This window comes from Stegodyphus dumicola, chromosome 4 (genome assembly GCF_044657685.1).
Source record: "Stegodyphus dumicola isolate Sdum_Otavi_A_Nest chromosome 4, ASM4465768v1".
Classification (NCBI taxonomy): domain Eukaryota; kingdom Metazoa; phylum Arthropoda; class Arachnida; order Araneae; family Eresidae; genus Stegodyphus; species Stegodyphus dumicola.
The window spans coordinates 130045351-130065029 of NC_140771.1; the positions used below are offsets into that span (position 1 = coordinate 130045351).

A 19679-nucleotide genomic window follows, 5' to 3' on the forward strand; every position below is an offset into this window, starting at 1 on the left:
CCTTCCATAAATTCTAAAGATTTTGCCATTCCTTAATTTTGCTGCTCAGTGCTTCTCTAAATCCTAAAAACTTTGCCTCTCCTATCCTACATTGTCACCTGATGCAGTCACACCAGCTCTGGCACTGGTACTGAGCCTATCTGAATAACAAATCAGTTAATCTCAATTCAGACAGCATTAAATGTAAACTTTTAGCTTATGAATATCATTTAGAAAATCCATTTTTTGCATATGGAAAGAAATTGTTGGTCAACACATCAAACACATGGCAGCAGAGCAAACTGAAGTCTGAAATCATCACCAAGTTACAACATTGCCAATCAGCATAAAAGGTTACCATGTTCTCTGGTATTAGTTACTAAAATTAAAAAAAAAAAAAAAAAAAAAAAAAAAAATAGACTTTCAATGTGTTGATAGTCATGTGATGATCACAGTAAAAAATAATTGTTTGCCAGACTAACGTTAGTGAAATTGACAATCTCTCCTCTCAACATGTTTTCTTATGAAAAATTATTAAATGGGCAAGCAAAAAACATTAAGCTACAGTTTTTAAAAGATTGGTGGTAATCCAGGATTATTCCAGATACCTGAACGTCCAAATTTTGGACTTTACACTGGATCTGAATATGTTACTTCATTAAGAAAATCCAAACACTGAACAAAGCAAGAAAATAACTCCTGTAGAACAATTAAAGATAACAGATGGAAACAAATCATTGGAATTTTTTAATAAAACTCAACCTCAGACTTAATTTGCTCTACAAATTTCAATGAAATTTAATGAACATTTTTCAAAAGCAATATGTTGTAATAGCAATTATTGAAAATATATTACAAAAATTAATTTGTATAATTTCATTCAATTGAATAATACTTATTTTTTCCAAGAAGGAAGAAAAAACATTACAAAATCACTGCACATTTACCTTTAAAATCTTAATACTAATCAATTCAAACTATCCATCCCTATTTTAAAATTTAGTTCATATATTTCAATTTCTAAAATATAAAAAGTTATACTAAGTGCCAAAACAATAGAGTATGAAAAGATACAAAGAAACCAATAAATCATAATACGATAAAAACGAACAAACAGATTATTAAAAAAAATCAAGAACATACTTTAAAGATTCTTCAGTCTCCCCTATTTCATAATAGAGTTCACTCAATTTTAAATATCGCAACTGGTTATCCATTTGGGATTTTAATATGGATCGGAGGTCACTAATAGCACTTATCAAATCCCCAACAGCTTCATAACACTGAGATCGCATTTCTCTCAGTTTAACATCCCAGGGAACTTCCTGAAATGGAACAATTAAATAATGAGAATAAAATATACTTCACAAATGTTTTTAAAACTTTTTTTAGTGAAGAAAATTTGAAAAACTATTCATACTATCATAATTCAGCATAGCAGTACTGCTATTTAAGTATCAAAATAAGAATATTTGATAATTTATAAAAAATTTTGTATACTGCATGATGAAAATGCAAGATTTCAAAAATATTTAATTCCTTAAGTTAAAACTTGAAAACATAAATTGAGTGAACTATACAAATACTCACTGCACAAAATCATTTATGCATTATACATATTTTTTTTAAAAAGTAATTAAATTGTTTTTAATTAGCAGTTATTTCAAGCAAAGCTCTTTCAGAAGCCTAAACATGAGAAGCTAAATTTAAAAACAATTTTTTAGATGACTCACATTTTTAAAATTCAAAAACGTATTTTATTGAAAAAAAAATCTAAGAAAATTTTAGTATGTTAACATTTTTAAAATAATCATTAACGATTTTAAAATTTGTTGGTAATATTTCCAGAATTATTTTTGTTAAAATATTCCCATAAAAATAAATGCAGTTAAATATTTCATTACAAATGCATTTGATACAATAGATCTCTACTTCCTTTAAAAGTATTTCTATCCATGGAAATTGGTTTATATTAAAGAAACTGTTTTTATTAACATAATTCTACACATGATTATAAATTTGAATTTCATTCTGAAATTATAAATACCTGAAGCAATCGAGTTAATACAGCTATGGCTTCATGAAAATTACGATCTGCTACCATTCCGTATGCCAACTGCACATCTCTCTTTATTGGATCGATCATATTATATCCATGATGTGCATCAGGATTCATTGGATCCACACGGAGCTAAATAAATTAAACATAAAAACACATTGGAATTTTGAAAAATACATTTAAAAAGTATGTGTTATTAAAAAAAGTAGTAGAAACATTTTGGAAAGTATATGAACAAGCTGTATTTAAAACAAGTGATAGTTCTGAAGTGAACAAAGGTATTACAAAACACTTTTAAAAAATAGGTTCTTTTCTAAGCATAGGCTATAATAAAATTATTACCACTGAATGAGTTCAATGAAAAGAAATTTTCACAATCATAAAATGCTTGGATAAAAAATGGCACTTTTCTGTTTAATGAGACCGGATTCAGAAATGTATGAATATGTGTATGTATGTGCCTATATGTGTGTATGTATACACATATACATTTCTACTTACATATACACATTTCTGAACCCGGTTTTGATAACAGAATAGTACCTAAAAACAGACCTTTGAAAAATGTAGAGACAGGATATCAAGTTAAAAACAAGAAATTTCAGTCAACATAGCATTTTAAAATGATATTCTCTATAGAAAAAGTAGTTCTTAATTATCCTGATAGGCAAAAATATATGAAAATTCACATAAAATTTATAAAGCCTTTAATTTAACATGTTTAGGCCAATAACAGTAACTATAGAAAAGAGATTTAAAAAATACTTCAGTTATACCTTAGCACTATCATGCAATCAATAACTCAATAAATCAAAATATAATGTGCAGTAACATAAGCAAGGCTTACGAAATCAAATTTTATTTAGATAAGATAAGCAGATAAAAATCCTTTACATACCACACTCTCATAATCAATATGTGCCTCATCTAACTTGCCTTGTTTTAAAAGTAAATTTCCTCTCTGAAGACGAGCCTAGTTTAAAAGAAGAATATTTTCAAAGAACTTATTTCTAGCTTCTCCTATAAGAAAACAGGTTTCACAGAAATTTAACAGTTATTAATTATACTCACAGCAGAAAAGTCTGGTTTCAAATCTATGACTTTTGTAAGGTCCTTCAGAGCAGATGCTATTTTTCCAATAGCAAGATATACGGTAGCACGAGAATAATAGGTGAAATAATTGTATGGATCAGCATCTAAAAAATTTCATCATAATTATTACATAATATATATGTAGTGGGGGAGTTGAATATGCTAAATAACAATTCCAACGTTTTTTCCACACCACAGAACATTTAATAAAGATAATCAGAAAAGGTACAAATTAGATTAAATACAAGTGCCGCTTGATCCAAACATAATTCTGTATAGCTTTTGCCAGTTCTTATCACATAACCGATTATTGCTTACTCGCACTTGCTGATGTATTATACGGTTCAATTTACCACCTTCGCGTGGAAAACTACAGTTCCTTATTCTACACCTTCACGTGTAGACAGACATCTCACCACCTTCGCGTGAGATAGCAGAAGAAAGTCTCTGTCATACTCCGCTTTCACCTCGCTGCTGGCGCATCGGTGAGGCCCTCTGGTGGTTGTGTCGCACTTCCAGATACTACAACTCATCCGTCCTGACACATTTTCATCCACAAAAACACGGATCAGCAACACTGGAACATCAGACAGCACCTGAAAATAAATTTAAAAAAAAACAAAAAAAAAAAAGGGAAAAAAAACAAAAAGAAAGAAGTGTGGAAGAACCACACATAGTCCTATATAGTAGAAGTCCATGGCTTTATGAGATCAGCTGCTGTAGTGGTACATCCAGGACCTTCATGGTGTCCCACTTTTTCCACCTGGTAACGATCTTTGCCTTTCCTCGCTGTTACACGATAAGGGCCGAAGAACTTTGGCCTTAACTTTAGTGCACCTCCATATTGCGTTCTTTGTATGGCAACTAGGTCGTTCACATTGTATACTTGTGCCTCTTTTCTCTTCTTGTTGTATGTTTTTCTATTCTCTTCCTGAATTTTTAGAATGTTTTTTCTTGCTTCCTCTCTCATATCTTCTCGATCTTTCATCATAATATTTCTTTCTTCTTCTTCAAGAATTTCCATAATCTTTAAGTCTTCTCGATTTCTCATTTTAACACCAATGAGAAGCTCAAATGGAGAACTCTTTGTGCTTCTGCTCTTAGTGCTGTTCAAGATCCTTTGTACATCTCCAACATATTTGTACCACTTGGTTGGATCATCTATGGCTAATTTGGATAAGACTGGAATCAGAGTGAGATGAATCCTTTCCACTTGTCCATTTCCTCTAGGAACGCCGGTAGTTGTGAATATGTGCTGGATCTTCTCTTGACTACAGTAATCTTCAAAGTCTTTAGAGGTAAACGCCGTACCTTTATCACTTATAATTCTCAAAGGATTACCGAAAGTTGATTGTTGCAGTTTCAGCTTCTGCAATGCCTCTTGAGCTGATGTAGACTTTACTGGATAGAGCCACACGAACTTTGTGACTGCATCAACCACGGTTAAGATGTGATTGTAGTTCTTATTTGTCGAAGGTAATGGTCCTATAAAATCGATATGAAAAGTGCTCAAAGGGATACTATCTTTTGGTATGGGATTCAGAAATCCTTCGCTCTTACCTCGTTTTCTGTCGCACAAAATACATTCTACACAATTTGAAATAACTTGCTCAATTCGTTTTCTAAGGTTAGAAATATAAAAGTCGGTTTTCAGCAGATCTTCTGTTTTAGATACTGCGAAATGTCCCTTCTTGTGGATACTACGTATGATTTCTAACTCTAATGCTTCGGGTACCACAAGTAGCTCACGATCTCTGTCAAACTTGTATAATACTCCATTTTTCACTAGAAAATCTTTCTTTAGTCCTTGCTCGACTAAGGATTTTAGCAACTGGAGACGCTCATCACTTCTTTGCGCAGCTGCAATTTCAGCTGTAATTTCTCCCTGAGAACAAGTAACCATCATGACCGCGTTTCTACTTAATGAATCCACATGTTTCATTTGTTGCCCAGATCTGTGAACAATTTCATAGTCAAATTCTTCTAGAAGTAACGCCCATCTCGCTACTTTAGGGTTAGATCTTTCTTATACATGGTCTTCTGGAAAGCATCGCAATCCGTAACTATCCTGACCTTAGATCCTAAAAGGTAATTCCTGAATTTCTTTAGAGCTTCTACTATAGCTAAAACTTCAAGCTCATAACTAGATAGCTTCTCTTGTTGGAAACTAGTTTTTTTACTCATGAAGTAAATGGGGTGTAACTGTCCATCATCTGACTTTTGTAGCAATACAGCGCCGAAACCATGACTGTTTGTGTCTGTATGCAATTCTAATGGTGCTCCTTGTTTAAAAATATGAAGAACCGGACTTGTGGATAAAAGTTCTTTCAATTTATTAAATGCATCTTTTTGCTCAGGCCCAAATTTGAATTCTGCTCCGTTACGAAGAAGATTACTTAATGGTTTCGCTATTTTTGAATAATTGGCAATAAATTTCATAAAATACCCAGTAAGGCCCAAGAAACTTTGAATCTGCTTAAGGTTTTTGGGTTCCGGGAAATTTTGAACAGCCCTGGTTTTTTCAGTAGAGGGGCGAATTGTACCATCCTCAATAACATACCTGAGAAATTCTATTTTTCTTTTAAAAAATTGGCATTTCTTAAAATTAATCTCCAAACCATATTCTTTGGCTACTTCTAAAACGCGTTTCAACTTTTCTAAACCTTTGTTCTCGTTTCATGCTGGAATAATAAAGTCGTCCATGTAAGTAACAACAGTGTCATCCCGAATTAAATCTCTAAACACATTATAAATAAATCTTTGAAACACACTAGGGGACGTGCACAAACCAAAAGGTGCTTTTAGAAATTCGTACAAGCCTGCATGAGTAATAAATGCCAAATATTTAGTGCAGTTTTCCTCAACTGGAACATGAAAAAAACCATTCTTTAAGTCTAACATCGAAAAAACCTTTGCTTCACCCAAACGATCTAAAACCTCTTCTACTTGTGCCATAGGAAAAGAATCCTTAACTATTTTTTTATTTAACTGCCTAAAGTCAACACAAATCCGTGTCTTGCCCAATTTTTTTCTACACAAAACAATTGGTGAAGCATATTCTGAACACGACGGCTTTATAATCCCATCCTGTAACCATTCATCTATTTGATTATCAACAATTTTTTGATCAGCAAAAGGAATTCTCCTCGAACGCTGAGAAACTGGAATATCATCTTTTAATATTACTTTCATTTTTAAGTTTGTACTGCGCGGTTTATACTCATTAATAAGATTGGAAACAGTATTGCATAATCCTTCATCTTTAATATGCCATAAATCTATTTTGCTGTCTCCCTCAATGGCTGCAGAAATAAAAGACAAAAAATTCCTTTCCGAAGAGACGGAATCATTTTCATATTGCGTAATCATCACCTGGTCACAACAGATCATTTTTAGACAGGAAGGGGAGAAAATACAGTCTGTTATCAATTCATCAACCATCGCTGCTTCTATCTCTTTTTGTTTTTTGCTTTCGCATAAAGAAAAAATAAACTTAGCCGTTTCCCCTTTAACCACGTGACCAAACGAACTTTTGAGTTCTATATATCCACTTGATAATTTATTCGGAAAAAGAGATTTCTTTACAACTATCAATTCACTTCCAGAATCTATTAAACATTTTACTTTCTTACCATCAATCAACAGTTCAATAAATTCTAACTTATTTCTAGCTGCATTATCCGATTCAATCTCTAACCCAGATACCTTTTTTGGAGACAAACTTTCCTCCTTTCCTAACCGTTTGGGACAATTTCTCGCAAAGTGAAATAATTCCCCTTTACTCCCACAAACATAGCAAATACGATCTGGTTTACTACCACCCTGATTTACAAACTTCCCTGAATCCTTGAAATTGCTCTGAGCTTTTCTAAGATTGTTTTTGGAAAAATTAAGCTTTTTATTTTCTGGAGTTTCAATTCGCATGTTACTGGTGTCAACTAAAGATTTACAGCTGGATGAATAAAATAAATCACATTCTCTTCCCAATTGATTAGGTGGGTACCAACTTTGACCCTCCCGAACACTAATATGTTCTTTTGTTTTAGAATCCAGAGTTTCATACAACTTATCAGATATAATAAGATCACACAATTTCTTAAAGTCATCTACCTCTCTTAACTTGCAATAATAATTGAAAGTTGCACTGAGTCGAGACGTGAACTGAACATGAGATTCAGATGAATGTCTCTGCGCATTTTTAAAATTGTTCAAACATTCACGCGGTGTTGGCTGAAATTCTTTCAAGATTAGAGTTTTTAATTTATCATAATCCGCGATTTCTTGTTCAGAAACATACGTTAGAACATTATCACATTTATCACCTAATATATTAATCAACACTTCTGATTTTAACTTCACTGGTACACTTTTAGTAGTAAAAGCTTTCTCAAGTGACTGAAAAAACAAATGCATAGCTTCCGGTTTCTGAGGTACAGCTATAGTTAGTGTTTTGACGCTTTTAATAATATCTTCAACACTAGTCCGCACATTTCCTCTATCACTCGATAACGATTGTGATTTTAAACTTTCTAATTCAATCTGCTTCTCAATTTGAGCTAATTTAAGACGTTCGATCTCTAACAGATAGTGTTCATTACTTGTTTTAGGCGTCCGATCCTCTGCGATCGACTTGACGACGCCACGAACAAATTCAACGTTCGTTTTGAAAAACATCCGAATTTTCGATAATTTTTCTAATGCCAGCTTTTTTAGCATTTTCTGGAACAGTCTGTCCAATTTGTTCCGCAATTACTATTAAATCACTTTTCTTCAAATTATTTAGGAAACTCATTTTAAAAACGAAACAAAAGTATCACTATCTTCAAGAAAGAAATAAAGCAAAGTTTTCACAGTACCTTCTCTGAAGTATCCAAATATCAAGTATCCAATATCAATTATACAAATATCGTGGTCAGACCTCCAGAATTTCTGTAGTGGGGGATTTGAAGATGCTAAATAACAATTCCAACGTTGTTTTCCACACCACAGGACATTTAATAAAGATAATCAGAAAAGGTTCAAATTAGATTAAACACAAGTGCCGCTTGATCCAAACATAATTCTGTATAGCTCTTGCCAGTTCTTATCACATAACCGATTATTGCTTACTCGCACTTGCTGATGTATTATACAGTTCAATTTACCACCTTCGCGTGGAAAACTACAGTTCCTTATTCTACACCTTCACGTGTAGACAGACATCTCACCACCTTCGCGTGGGATAGCAGAAGAAAGTCTCTGTCATACTCCTCTTTCACCTCGCTGCTGGCGCATCAGTGAGGCCCTCTGGTGTTTGTGTCGCACTTCCAGATACTACATATATTTAGAAAAATTTATGTGCCTGCACATAGTTTTTTTTTTTTTTTCATCTTACTGATAGCAAACAAAAAAAGTATTTTAGATGTTAAAGGAAATTGAAAACTACTGTAAGATATGCTAGAGAACTTTTTACTAAAAAGTATTCACAGTAGAAGATAGTTTACATTTGGAACGTGATTCCTATAGGCATTCATTCAACACGTTACGCGCAAAGTCTGTTTTGTAAATAGTTACATTCTATAGAATGATATTATGAAGCAGAAAATTAGCATTACTGAAGTCCGGAAAGAATTAGCGCTATCCCTTACAAGTTGTGAAAAAGAAGATATTCCATCGAACAGAAATGCAAGAATATCTAAAAAAACGACAGCATAAACTCCAAAGAAAACCGGGAAAAGCCTCTGAAGTACGGAAATATTGAAAATTATGTTATGATAAAAATGCAACTGAAGTTGGCAGAGTAATGGCCAGAAAAAAGACTAAGACAGTTGTCACAATTTGTAATAGCTGTAATGGAGAACCGTTTTTATGCTTACTGTGTTTCAACGAAATCCATTAGTCCTGTAATGAATCAAAATTAAGTAAATTTTAAATAATTTTTCTGTAATTCCATAAAACAAGTTAAATTGTATAGTTATATATCATGTTACATGCTGTCAGTCAGCAGCAGTCGACGCGGCCTAAACGGAAAGTCTAGTGTCAGCCACAGATGGCTGACGCTGCCTAAACGGAAAGTCTAGAGTCAGCCACAGATGACTGACACTGCCTAAACGGAAAGTTTAGTGTCAGCCACAGATGGCTCATGCGGTCTAAACGGAAAGTCTAGCGTCAGCCACTAATGGCTACGCGGCCTAAACGGAAAGTCTAGTGTCAGCCACAGATGGCTGACATGGCACTCAACGTGTTAAGAGTTAAATTTTGAGTTGAACGACTTTCCTGTCAAATTCTTAACTTCACTTACTACTTCTGGCCAGAACGTAAATTTAGAATCACATCTGAATACATAATGAGAAGGAGCAGTATTTAAAAGCGAAGTTCTTTGGTCTTAGCGAGAAAGTTAGCAGGTATTCTGTCTGCACGTGCCCGCCTTTTCAGGCTACTCTCTCGTAAGCTATTATTACGCTCAGCTCTATTTAGGCCCTTGATAGCTTCGCTGTCAATTAGCATTAAGGGACCATCTCGGTTAGAATCTTGATAGCTTTGGCTATATCTCTTTAGTTTAGTTCTTAGCCTCTTCAGTTCAAGCCCAAGTGTCGGCTTTTACTGTACACTCCAAGACGGAGTTCTGTTAAATCTTATCTGAATAAAGGATTATTTACCCTTCCATCTTCTTGTTTCTTGTCACACAAAAACTCAAGCAATTATTCGCTTATCAGTTCTTTCTACAGTAACTTAGAATTACACTAAGTAATTGAAGAATCTCACATCCTCTTTAAACAGTTGCATTTTCTAAGTCCTTGTCCCCCAACTAAAGAAAGTCTTTTTAATACTTCATGTACACTTATTTCTTCTGTACCAACTTCATCACTTAAAAAATTTTCTTTGCAAAAGATAAACTGGTTTCTTATGTAACTTATGTAGAGCAATTTTAATTTACCAAAATTAGTACCAAGAACATAAAACTCATGATCTTTAATATCTGTAATAACGGCTATTACTGATTTTGAATCCATTTTCGATCTATCAATATCAGGTACTTTTATTTTAACATTTTGTCTGAGAGTAGGTTTCGGAAAGTTTTTAGTAGACACAGTCTTCATCTTTTTTGCCGGCTTCTCAAGTTTTTTCTTAGCCATCTCTCAAAACACTTTCATGTTTTGAACTTTGTTTAAATTTGATAGACAGCTCTTTAAGGATACTTTTTTTACATAATCTATACATTCTACACAAATACATCTTTCAAAATACATTAAAACTCTTTAATATATTAAAATTTCCAGGATTCCTAATGATTTCTGCAGTCTCAGCATCAATAAATATTGAACTCATCCATCAGTCTGTGCAGATTACTTGCTCGTACCATGACAGAGTATGTATGATTTTGAACATGATACATGACTTATATGCAGTTTCTGAAATCTAAAATTTCTGGATTGAAAAGTAAAAAATCTGGAATTCCAGGTATATCTGGACCCACATTCCCCTGATTACTTTAGAATAAAAACAAAATGAAATAATTAACTTGCATTTCATGTATGGGTATGGTATGAAAAACAAGAGGTACTGTACAGATTTAAAAATTTAAGACTAGTATGTTAATTTGAATATTAAAATAAAACAGTATTCAACTTTATACAGGGGTCAAACTCCAGCCTACAGCAAAACCTGCCAGTAATCAATACGGAAATGAGATTTTTTACAACTCTGAAAATGCACATAACACAAATGAGATTTCCACAATTCTGAAAATATCCCTATATGAAGTCTCTATCACATATGTTTCCTCTACGCAGGACTGGATGTTGAAAGGAACATTTCTCAGAACCTGGACATTTCCACGAAACCTGTATAGCTAGGTTACCATTTTTACTTACTAAGAGACTTGAACGCCAAACAGTAATTGATTATTGCTTATATTGGGATCATGTGATCTTTCAGAACTAGAACTTTCGTCTGATTGATCTCTATCGAGGACAGAGCTGCAGACAAAACATTTTCGGCAAAGTTTCAAAATATCCTGCATAGCCAGGACATCGTTTTCGTAGCTAGGTGGGACTTCGCTTTCAGTGGAGCTGTTTTACTAGGAATCATCACGTTTAAACCAGTGCTACCAGAATCTCGTTTCTCAAAAAAGTCCCGTCTAGCAGACACCATTGCTAGATGTGATAACCTCTTTAGGCATACAATTTCAATTAATCATTAAACACAAGCCAATTACATTTAACTTAAAATTTAAAAAAAAAAAATAAAAAAACTGAATAGGTACTTTTCTGTTATCGGCCCGAATTTAGAAATGTATGTATATATGTATAGATGAATGGATGTGTTCATGCATGCATGTGTATATGTACGAGCATATGTATGTATGTGAATCTAGTCCCAATAACAGAAGAGTACCAAACTCAATTCTTGTAAATTATATGTATATTTAATTTTACATTTTCATTTTATTATTCAAGCAGATACATTGCTAAATCTACTAATATAGTAATTAAGCAAATGTTTTAAATCCTGAATAATTGTAGAAGAAATTCATAATTAGAAGAAAATTAGAATCCATACACCATATATCTTCCGAGGTTTTCTAGATGGAGATAAGAAATATAAATATACTAAACAAAAATACTTATAATTCATTTATAAATTATGAATGTAAAGATTTATAAGTAACATGCTTTGCAAGCTTAAGTTCTGAATTACATATCTTTTCCTACAACAGAGTTATTAATTTCCCTATATGTTTATTTTGCCAATGTGCATGGCTTAAAGAGCTTTCATACTTAAATTTGGATAAAATATTGTCCCCCCCCTTTTTTTTAATACATACAAACTTTTTACAAGTTACATTTAAATGAAGTACTTTTTTTGCTATGGTAGAATTCTAAACGGAAAGTCTAGCGTCAGCCACTAATGGCTACGCGGCCTAAACGGAAAGTCTAGTGTCAGCCACAGATGGCTGACATGGCACTCAACGTGTTAAGAGTTAAATTTTGAGTTGAACGTCTTTCCTGTCAAATTCTTAACTTCACTTACTACTTCCGGCCTACTAAAAGTATATAATGCGTTTAAAAACTGCTTCAATGGATCGAAACTTAAACTGGATAGTTGTGTTCAGTTAAAAAGCAAATTAGAGAGCATTTGAATTTTATAGCATCCGTTCCATCATTCTGTATTCATCCATCGAAAGAAATATGAAATTTTTTTTAACCTGTATGAATAAACTTCATATTTCTTTTGAGCACTAATTCCTTTATGCCTCTGAGAAAATATATGCTGTTTACAATCATCTTTAACACCATGTGCAACTGAAAACGTCTTTGTTGCTAGGGCAAAGTATATGATTTGCACAAACTTTAAAATCTTTACTGCATGGGAATCCAGAAGAATACGAGTCAAATTGTTGGCTTAATAATTTTAACCTCTTACTGAGGCAGCATAATTCAAGAAATTAAAAAACAACCAATTGAATCATGACTCAAAAGAAACATGTGCTACATTTTCTCACTATATATAACCAAATGCAGCATGCAGAGTTAAAAAAGCCTTTCACTGCAGGGTGTATAATTAAAAAGATAAGGGTTGGAATTTGCTAAACTGGGATTGATTACTTTTTAAAATCAGCATGACCATACACTTAACATGTGATACATGATGCTTCAAGCATTTCATTAATTATGAGAAGAATAAGTTGGTTCCATTTTGCATGCCATTTCCATCGCCTTCTTTCAGTAAAATCGGTACTTATGTATTATCCCGTTGCCCCCGACTCTCTTGCCAAGCACTGCAATTTAGTGCAGATCACAAATAAGCGCAAGGTAACAACTCAGCCATAACATATGCACTCTCATTTGATATAACCCCAACTAATTGTTAAAAGCCATCTTTTGTGTGTAGAATCTTCTTCAATGGTTCGACAACCGTGAGTGGGCCCTGGCCTTCTCCAGGCATCTCTCCTTTTGGCGACTATTTTCTAATTTTTAACCTTTAAAATATTAAGACCTTTTCCAACACAATCAATCCATTTGAGTGGGGGGTCTGCCCTGAAGTCTGTTTCCCACGGGCTTTGCCAGAAAGATTTTCTTGCAACAACGATCTTCGTTCATTCATTCTGGTCAGATGGCCAGTCCATTTAAGTCTCTGTAATTTGACTAATTTTACAATATCAGGTTGTTTGTAAATTATATTTTGCGTGTATATAAATTAACTATTATTACTGCTGTTTATTGTTATTGCTGTTTTTTGTTTCATTTTGAAAAATTAAAATAATTAAAATTTTGAACATGTTATTTTCAATATTATGAGATCCTACCATAAAAATGTGTATATGAGGTCCGATATGATATAAAAAGGGGCCCGATATAGTAAGCTGAATACCGCCAACAAATGGGAATTCACGAATAACTTGCAGAAAGTTTGTGGTCATAGCTTTTTAAATAGAGCTCAAAGTTTAATTGGTAAAATTGGAGAAACTAACAAGTTAGTAGAAATCTGCAAAAGCCCTTTTACGAAGTGCAAATACAAAGCGGATCAAATACCAATTGTTTATTAAATAAAGATGCATCAATTTTTTTAGAATTCCATAGGAACACCTGACAAAACTTTGATGGAATCTCTGCCAATTGTCACAATGCGAGGGTAGCCAACTTTCATGGTTGAGGGAATATGTATGTAAGGTAAAATCTATAGATTTCTCAGCATTCTCTGAGGTTTGCAGTTTTTCACAAATATCTGTAGAAATTATGAAAAATCTACAGTAGTTGGAGTCTATGATCCAATCTTTAGTGAATACCTATCATATTAGTCTTAAATTATTAAATTTATTTTTTTTAATTTAATGAAATCCCATGTAGTTTTCAAAGAGACACATGAAAAATGAATGAACAAAAGATTACAAACCAGTCTAAAGAAAGCCAGAGGAATTTTAATATGTGTAAAATCTAATAAAATCATTTTTATTAAAAACTTACCTACAGCTGCATGATAATGTGATAATGCATCATCATACATTCCTTGAGTTAGAAGTTCTCGACCTAACTGTAGATGCCTATCTATTTCTGGATTTGGAATCCATTGCTCACCTATTAAATTTAGTATCAATAAAACTGATATTCATTTTATACAAAATATTAAATATAACCTAATAAAAACATGAATGTAAACTTTGAAGATAAATTTTTACATTTATATGCAAGATATAATTCTAATTATACAACTTTAAGATTTCTTTTTAATTTCATTATTTTGTTTTTCTGTTCTAAAAATAGTAAAGTGCTTATCATGAATTCTGAAATGAATCATTTCAAATAACATAAATCCCTGTCATATGCTCCTTATATAATGCTAATTACACATACTTGCTTAACGGGGAAAAAAATTCTCACCCAATTAGAATTAAATTAAAACTAACTAAAATGAAAGTAAACCAGAGCATAATTTCATTATCCTTAATCGTAATCATAATCAATATCGCAATAATTTCTTGTCTGCCTTTCTTCTGCTATCATAACCAACAGCTCTCTTCTCTCTAACTGTATTTTGCTCAGCACACATGTTGAATTATGCTTGAATTAATTCATCACACATCTATCCTCTACAGCAACACTCCAAAATTTCTATTACAGTAAAAAATCTTTAATCCGGGACTTTGGCGATTCCGGATTATCGATTTTTCCGGATTATAGATCATCAGTTTAAATCTGGTACGATACCATGCAGAAATTATAAAATTAAAAATATGAAACTGTAATTTATGAAATAAAGAACAATTATGATCTAAAGGGTATCAAAATTTACAAAAAAAAAGCTTAATATTTATTTGTTTACTTTATTAAACATTTCTTTCAATGTAAGTTGTTTTGTTTTATGTGATAATACTTTCTCTTTAATTCTATAAACAGACATAATTTCTTGTTCAATTACAAAGTTCTGCTGTTCAAGTCCTATAATTGCTGCGTCGAGAATACCAACTAATTTGTCAATCGAAATTTTTTCGTTCTCAATAACCTCCGAGTCACTTTCTTCACTATCGGAAGCGAATTATAATGATGAGGAATTTGATTTAAATCATATCAACTACCGACTACACCGAGATGAAACACTACATTTAGTAAGGAATTATAAACCAAATAAAATAAAAACATCTGCCCTGAAAATAAGGATAGTACTTAACTTCAAATTCATTGCGCACCGCGACGTTTCATGGACACAGAGTTTGTGCAATTCTTTGACTTTTTATTTTGGTTTTGTGTAGCGGCCATCTTGAAATTATGTCTTCCTGGCGCCGATCTTGGCGTCAAGAAAGAATCGCCAAAAAACAAGGAGCACCCAGAATTATCTTTCTTTTTTTCTGGGACAGCATATGAAAGCAAAATTTGAAAATGGGTCATCTACACTATTAATAATTTTAAAAATTAAAATTTTTTCTATAAATGATCAATTGTTTAAATCGCCCACTGCTTAGCACGTTTCTCAAAATCGCAAACTTGAAAATAAATCAAAGAATTGCACAAACTCGTTATCCATGTACACATCGACCTGTTTTAAAAAAACATCAGAGAATTGCACAAACTTGGCATTGCACACTTCCTTTGTCCATGTACACATTGATACGCACCATATATGTGGGCGATTCTGCAACAACTTGAAAGTAACAAGTCGAAAAATTACACAAACTCGGTATCCATGTACACATCAAGCTATTTTCATTTAAAAAACATCCAAAAATTGCACAAACTTGGCATTCTGCACCATATAAGTGGGCGATTCTACACTTGAGCCAAATATTTAATACAATTAATTCTTTCTCATGCTTCGTTAGCTAGTATCATGAAACTGATACCAAATGGAAAAATTCATTCTAATGCAGTACCTGAATAATACATTGTAATTATGCCAGACTTTTTCATAATCATTAAACAGAAGAAATTACTTTTTTTAGTGTGATTAGATATCGAAAAAATTTCCTTTTTATCAAACTAATTAATCTTGTATTAAACTAATACGAAAACTGAAGCTATCTTACACAGAATTGAACATACTGATATGCAAGTATACATTTAAAACAGTAAATGTTAAAATTAAATAATTACTGTTTTAAATTTCACATTGGATATCAGCCAAGAGAATAATGAAATTATATTTTACACATATTAACCAATAACATATTAACATATACAGAACTGGCATTTAACACATACTAAAACGTCTCTTCATTTTAACAAAAAAGGTTTTAGCTTTTCCAGCGAGTGGGATAAACTCGAACTGCTAAAATGAAACAAAATACAGTACTACCTTATAATAGCAACCACCAAGACTGAATCGCTAATCAAACAAAATATCTGGACACATATTCTTAAATCTCGCTACATGTTACATCTCTGTAGATTAGCAATTAAATTTTGGAGGGCGCTGTAATAAGGCGGGACCCAAAATACTTAAACACAACTAAAGTGCCTAAAAGTTGCCTTTTCATCAATTTTTCATTAAAACATATATATTCCATGAAAGAAAAAATTTTTAAAAATAAGTTATGAATTGATCAAACATAATCATGTATAAAACTACTGCAAATCAGAAATAAATGGGGATAACCATTAGTAATCATGCCCAGATTACAGATTTCCAAATCAAAAGCATTTTTTTTTTTTATTTAGATACGAAAAAAAATTTCCTTTATTTAATACATATTAATATGACAAGAATGTATTTTTCTTAGCAATAATTTGAAAATGCCGTTTTCCTTACATACGTTACATTAACATTAAGTAAAAAAAAATAGTAATGACCTATTATTTTCCCTTTTTTACAGTATAGTATATCATATAGTTGATTAGTATACATAGATATAACACTATATAAACTACTCTGTGCCACAAGGACAAGTCTTTCATTTATCACATTAGCTACGATGATCCTCAATTTTAATAGTCTTGATCTCAAGGTCTTCAAACTCACATAGCTTTGAAAATATAGCTTTAGTTTACATGCGAAATAAATACATGTTTCAATAATGAAAAGATTTTGTTTTTTAATTTTCTGTTGCCTAAATTCTGGTTCTGCTACTGTATTCTTCTATTTGTATAATTATCTCTATATTTTGTTTGTATCTTATCATCTAAAGACAACTTTCAAAATTCAACAAATGAATTTTTTGCATTGGAAACTAAATAATAATAATGATGATGATAAGGTGCACCAATCAATGAATAAAAGCATACGGTTTACAATAACCCAGTAGAAAAATTTTAATGTCATGATCATCCAAAATCATCCTAAACCAAAAATATTTAAAACTGTGTTACTTAAAAAACACAAATAATACACTAAACATTTTTAGTTTTATGCATTAATATTAAAATTATACATTTTCATTTTACTTTTAACATATTTCACACAAAAATAAATCATACTTACATTTTACATTAGCAATGTCCTTTATAATATACAACAGTGAAATAAATACGTGCAAAGATAAATCCATAATTTACAACTAGACGATACAAATTAATATATCACACTTAATTCTATTTACATATATGTATACATATATACTCTTAAAACTGCACTAAAATATAGATAAACTTTTAATATGATTTACAAAATAATTTTCAAATGACACATAATACTTCATGGAATGAATCACTTATGAGGTAAAATCTGACATAAGTAGAGCACTATACAATTTCGAAAACAATCTAAATGTGTACATAATTTCAATTTCAATAGAGAAAACCGAGCGTGTGATCGTGTTATTGGACAATAGCCGCTATTGCCACTTCAAGTAAAGAAAGCAAAAAATTCCTCTTTGAAAGGTAATGCCAAACTCTTTTTACTCGACTTCTGATAAGGATAAGGTGGGAGTAAAAGGATAAGGATAAGGTGGGCTCCTATTTAGAGGAGTCTTAGGTGGGAGGAGAAAGAGTAGGGTAGAAGGAAGTGTGGGAGTTCAATTACGTGGCTCATAAGCTTAATCCCTTTATCCCCACATCATCAAAGATTATTAATTACCGAAAAGAGGGTTCCGCAAAGAGGTAAATTTAGCGTCGAAATGTTAAAAATAAACAAATGTTAAACTGCCTTCCACAGAGAAAAAAGGTGAAAACACTGAAGGACTTAATTTAATAATTTTGATATTGAAAAAGAGCCAGAATCAATTTTGCATCATGAATTTTGAAAAGATTCTATATTTTCTTGATCAATGGTCATGTGGTGTAACAACACGAGAAAGGAACCACTCGCGAAAGGTCATTCACGTCGCAATTGGCCGATCACGTGCGATTAGCAGCCGCGGCTTCGAAACCTATCACTCATCATCACTCATTCGGGCGCTAGGCTCCCGCCGGATACTAAATCCAAAATTAAGCGGCGCAACTACCTGCGAAAACTTTGGCAGAGAACACGTGATCCCAGTATCCGTGCTCAATTTCGCAAACTACAGAACGAGATTAGGTCTGAAACCCGCTTGCAAAAACAAGCGGAGTGGAAATACTACATTGAGTCCCTAACGACTGATGACAGGTAGGTTTGGCGCCCTGCCGCCCGATTATGCAAACAATACAAACACATTCCGCCCCTTGAAACGGGCAATGCTAACCAGATGGCTTTACAGGCACTGAAAAGGCTGACGTTATTGCTGACAGCCTTGCTACACAGTTCAGTCCAAATAACGACGCCTACTGTAACCGTTCGGTTACACAGGGGCGCATACACGCATTGAACATTTCTGACTGGCGCTGCGATCACGAAAGCTGGAGGCAGTGTCTAAACATAGCTCCGAAATTTTTTAAATAAGTGTTTCAAAAATGTTTTCAACTCTCTAAAATAGTTAAATGCACCTTTCCTATGCAATGTCTCATTCATCAAATTGAAAAAGGAAACTTCGCTTCTTCGAAACTTCAGGTGTTTTGTTAGCTGTTCACTATGAACACGAGAAATCCAAAAGAGGCCCTGACACGGAATATTCAGATAAGTAACATTCTGTTCTCTATAAAATATCTGTCTCTCTATCACTAGAGTGTCATTAAATTTCTTTATTTATTATTTTTCATAAGATTCTAACATTATACTATAGTTGGTAATAGTAGCAGGTCATGTGGTTCTTTTCTTCGTAACTATTCCGTAGAGACGCCACATTCCTTATCAGTAGTCCGTTCTTATCAGCAACTCACACCCTTCGGAGGCCCTCCTTTCGTGCTTAGGAATTTCTTGTGAGGGAAAAATGGGGATCTCTTGATCATCGATGAGTATAGATTGTGATTTTTGTAACTAAGATCCCCGACTTTTTTTTTCAGGTCTCAAACTTAGAATTATGAGCAAATAAAAATACAGTGACGGAATTTGTTAAACTTGTACTATAATAAATTTCAACGGTTAAATTAATAAATTAATTTTATATTTAACTAATATTTAAGAAAAATAAACTGTATAATTTATTTTTGCTGAAATGCTCTCACACTGTGTATGATGGATTTATAATTTTGTCAATTACTGTTTTTCTGAAATATACATGAATTTTTTGGGAACGGTAATATTTAATGTTACTTTAGTTAAAATATTATGTACATCTCTGTGA

At 32.6% G+C, this 19679-nt stretch overlaps 1 protein-coding gene across 2 annotated transcripts in view; it reads right to left on the bottom strand.

Annotated features, from left to right (window-relative positions):
• P58IPK (dnaJ homolog subfamily C member P58IPK) overlaps window positions 1–18032 on the bottom strand; it is a 47979-nt gene extending 29947 nt beyond the window's left edge. The window contains exons 1-6 of one of the 2 annotated variants that reach the window (XM_085815445.1): window positions 17522–18013; window positions 14077–14187; window positions 3110–3234; window positions 2937–3011; window positions 2027–2170; window positions 1123–1304 (exon numbers count right to left, since the gene is read on the bottom strand). In XM_085815445.1, coding sequence (XP_085671571.1) covers window positions 1123–1304; window positions 2027–2170; window positions 2937–3011; window positions 3110–3234; window positions 14077–14187; window positions 17522–17588 — 704 coding nt within the window. In that variant the 5' untranslated portion in view covers window positions 17589–18013. Of the gene's footprint in view, window positions 1–1122; window positions 1305–2026; window positions 2171–2936; window positions 3012–3109; window positions 3235–14076; window positions 14188–17521 lie in introns of both variants that reach the window. The other variant, XM_035360963.2, reaches the window with a different exon arrangement.
• Between the last annotated feature and the right edge of the window lie 1647 nt (window positions 18033–19679).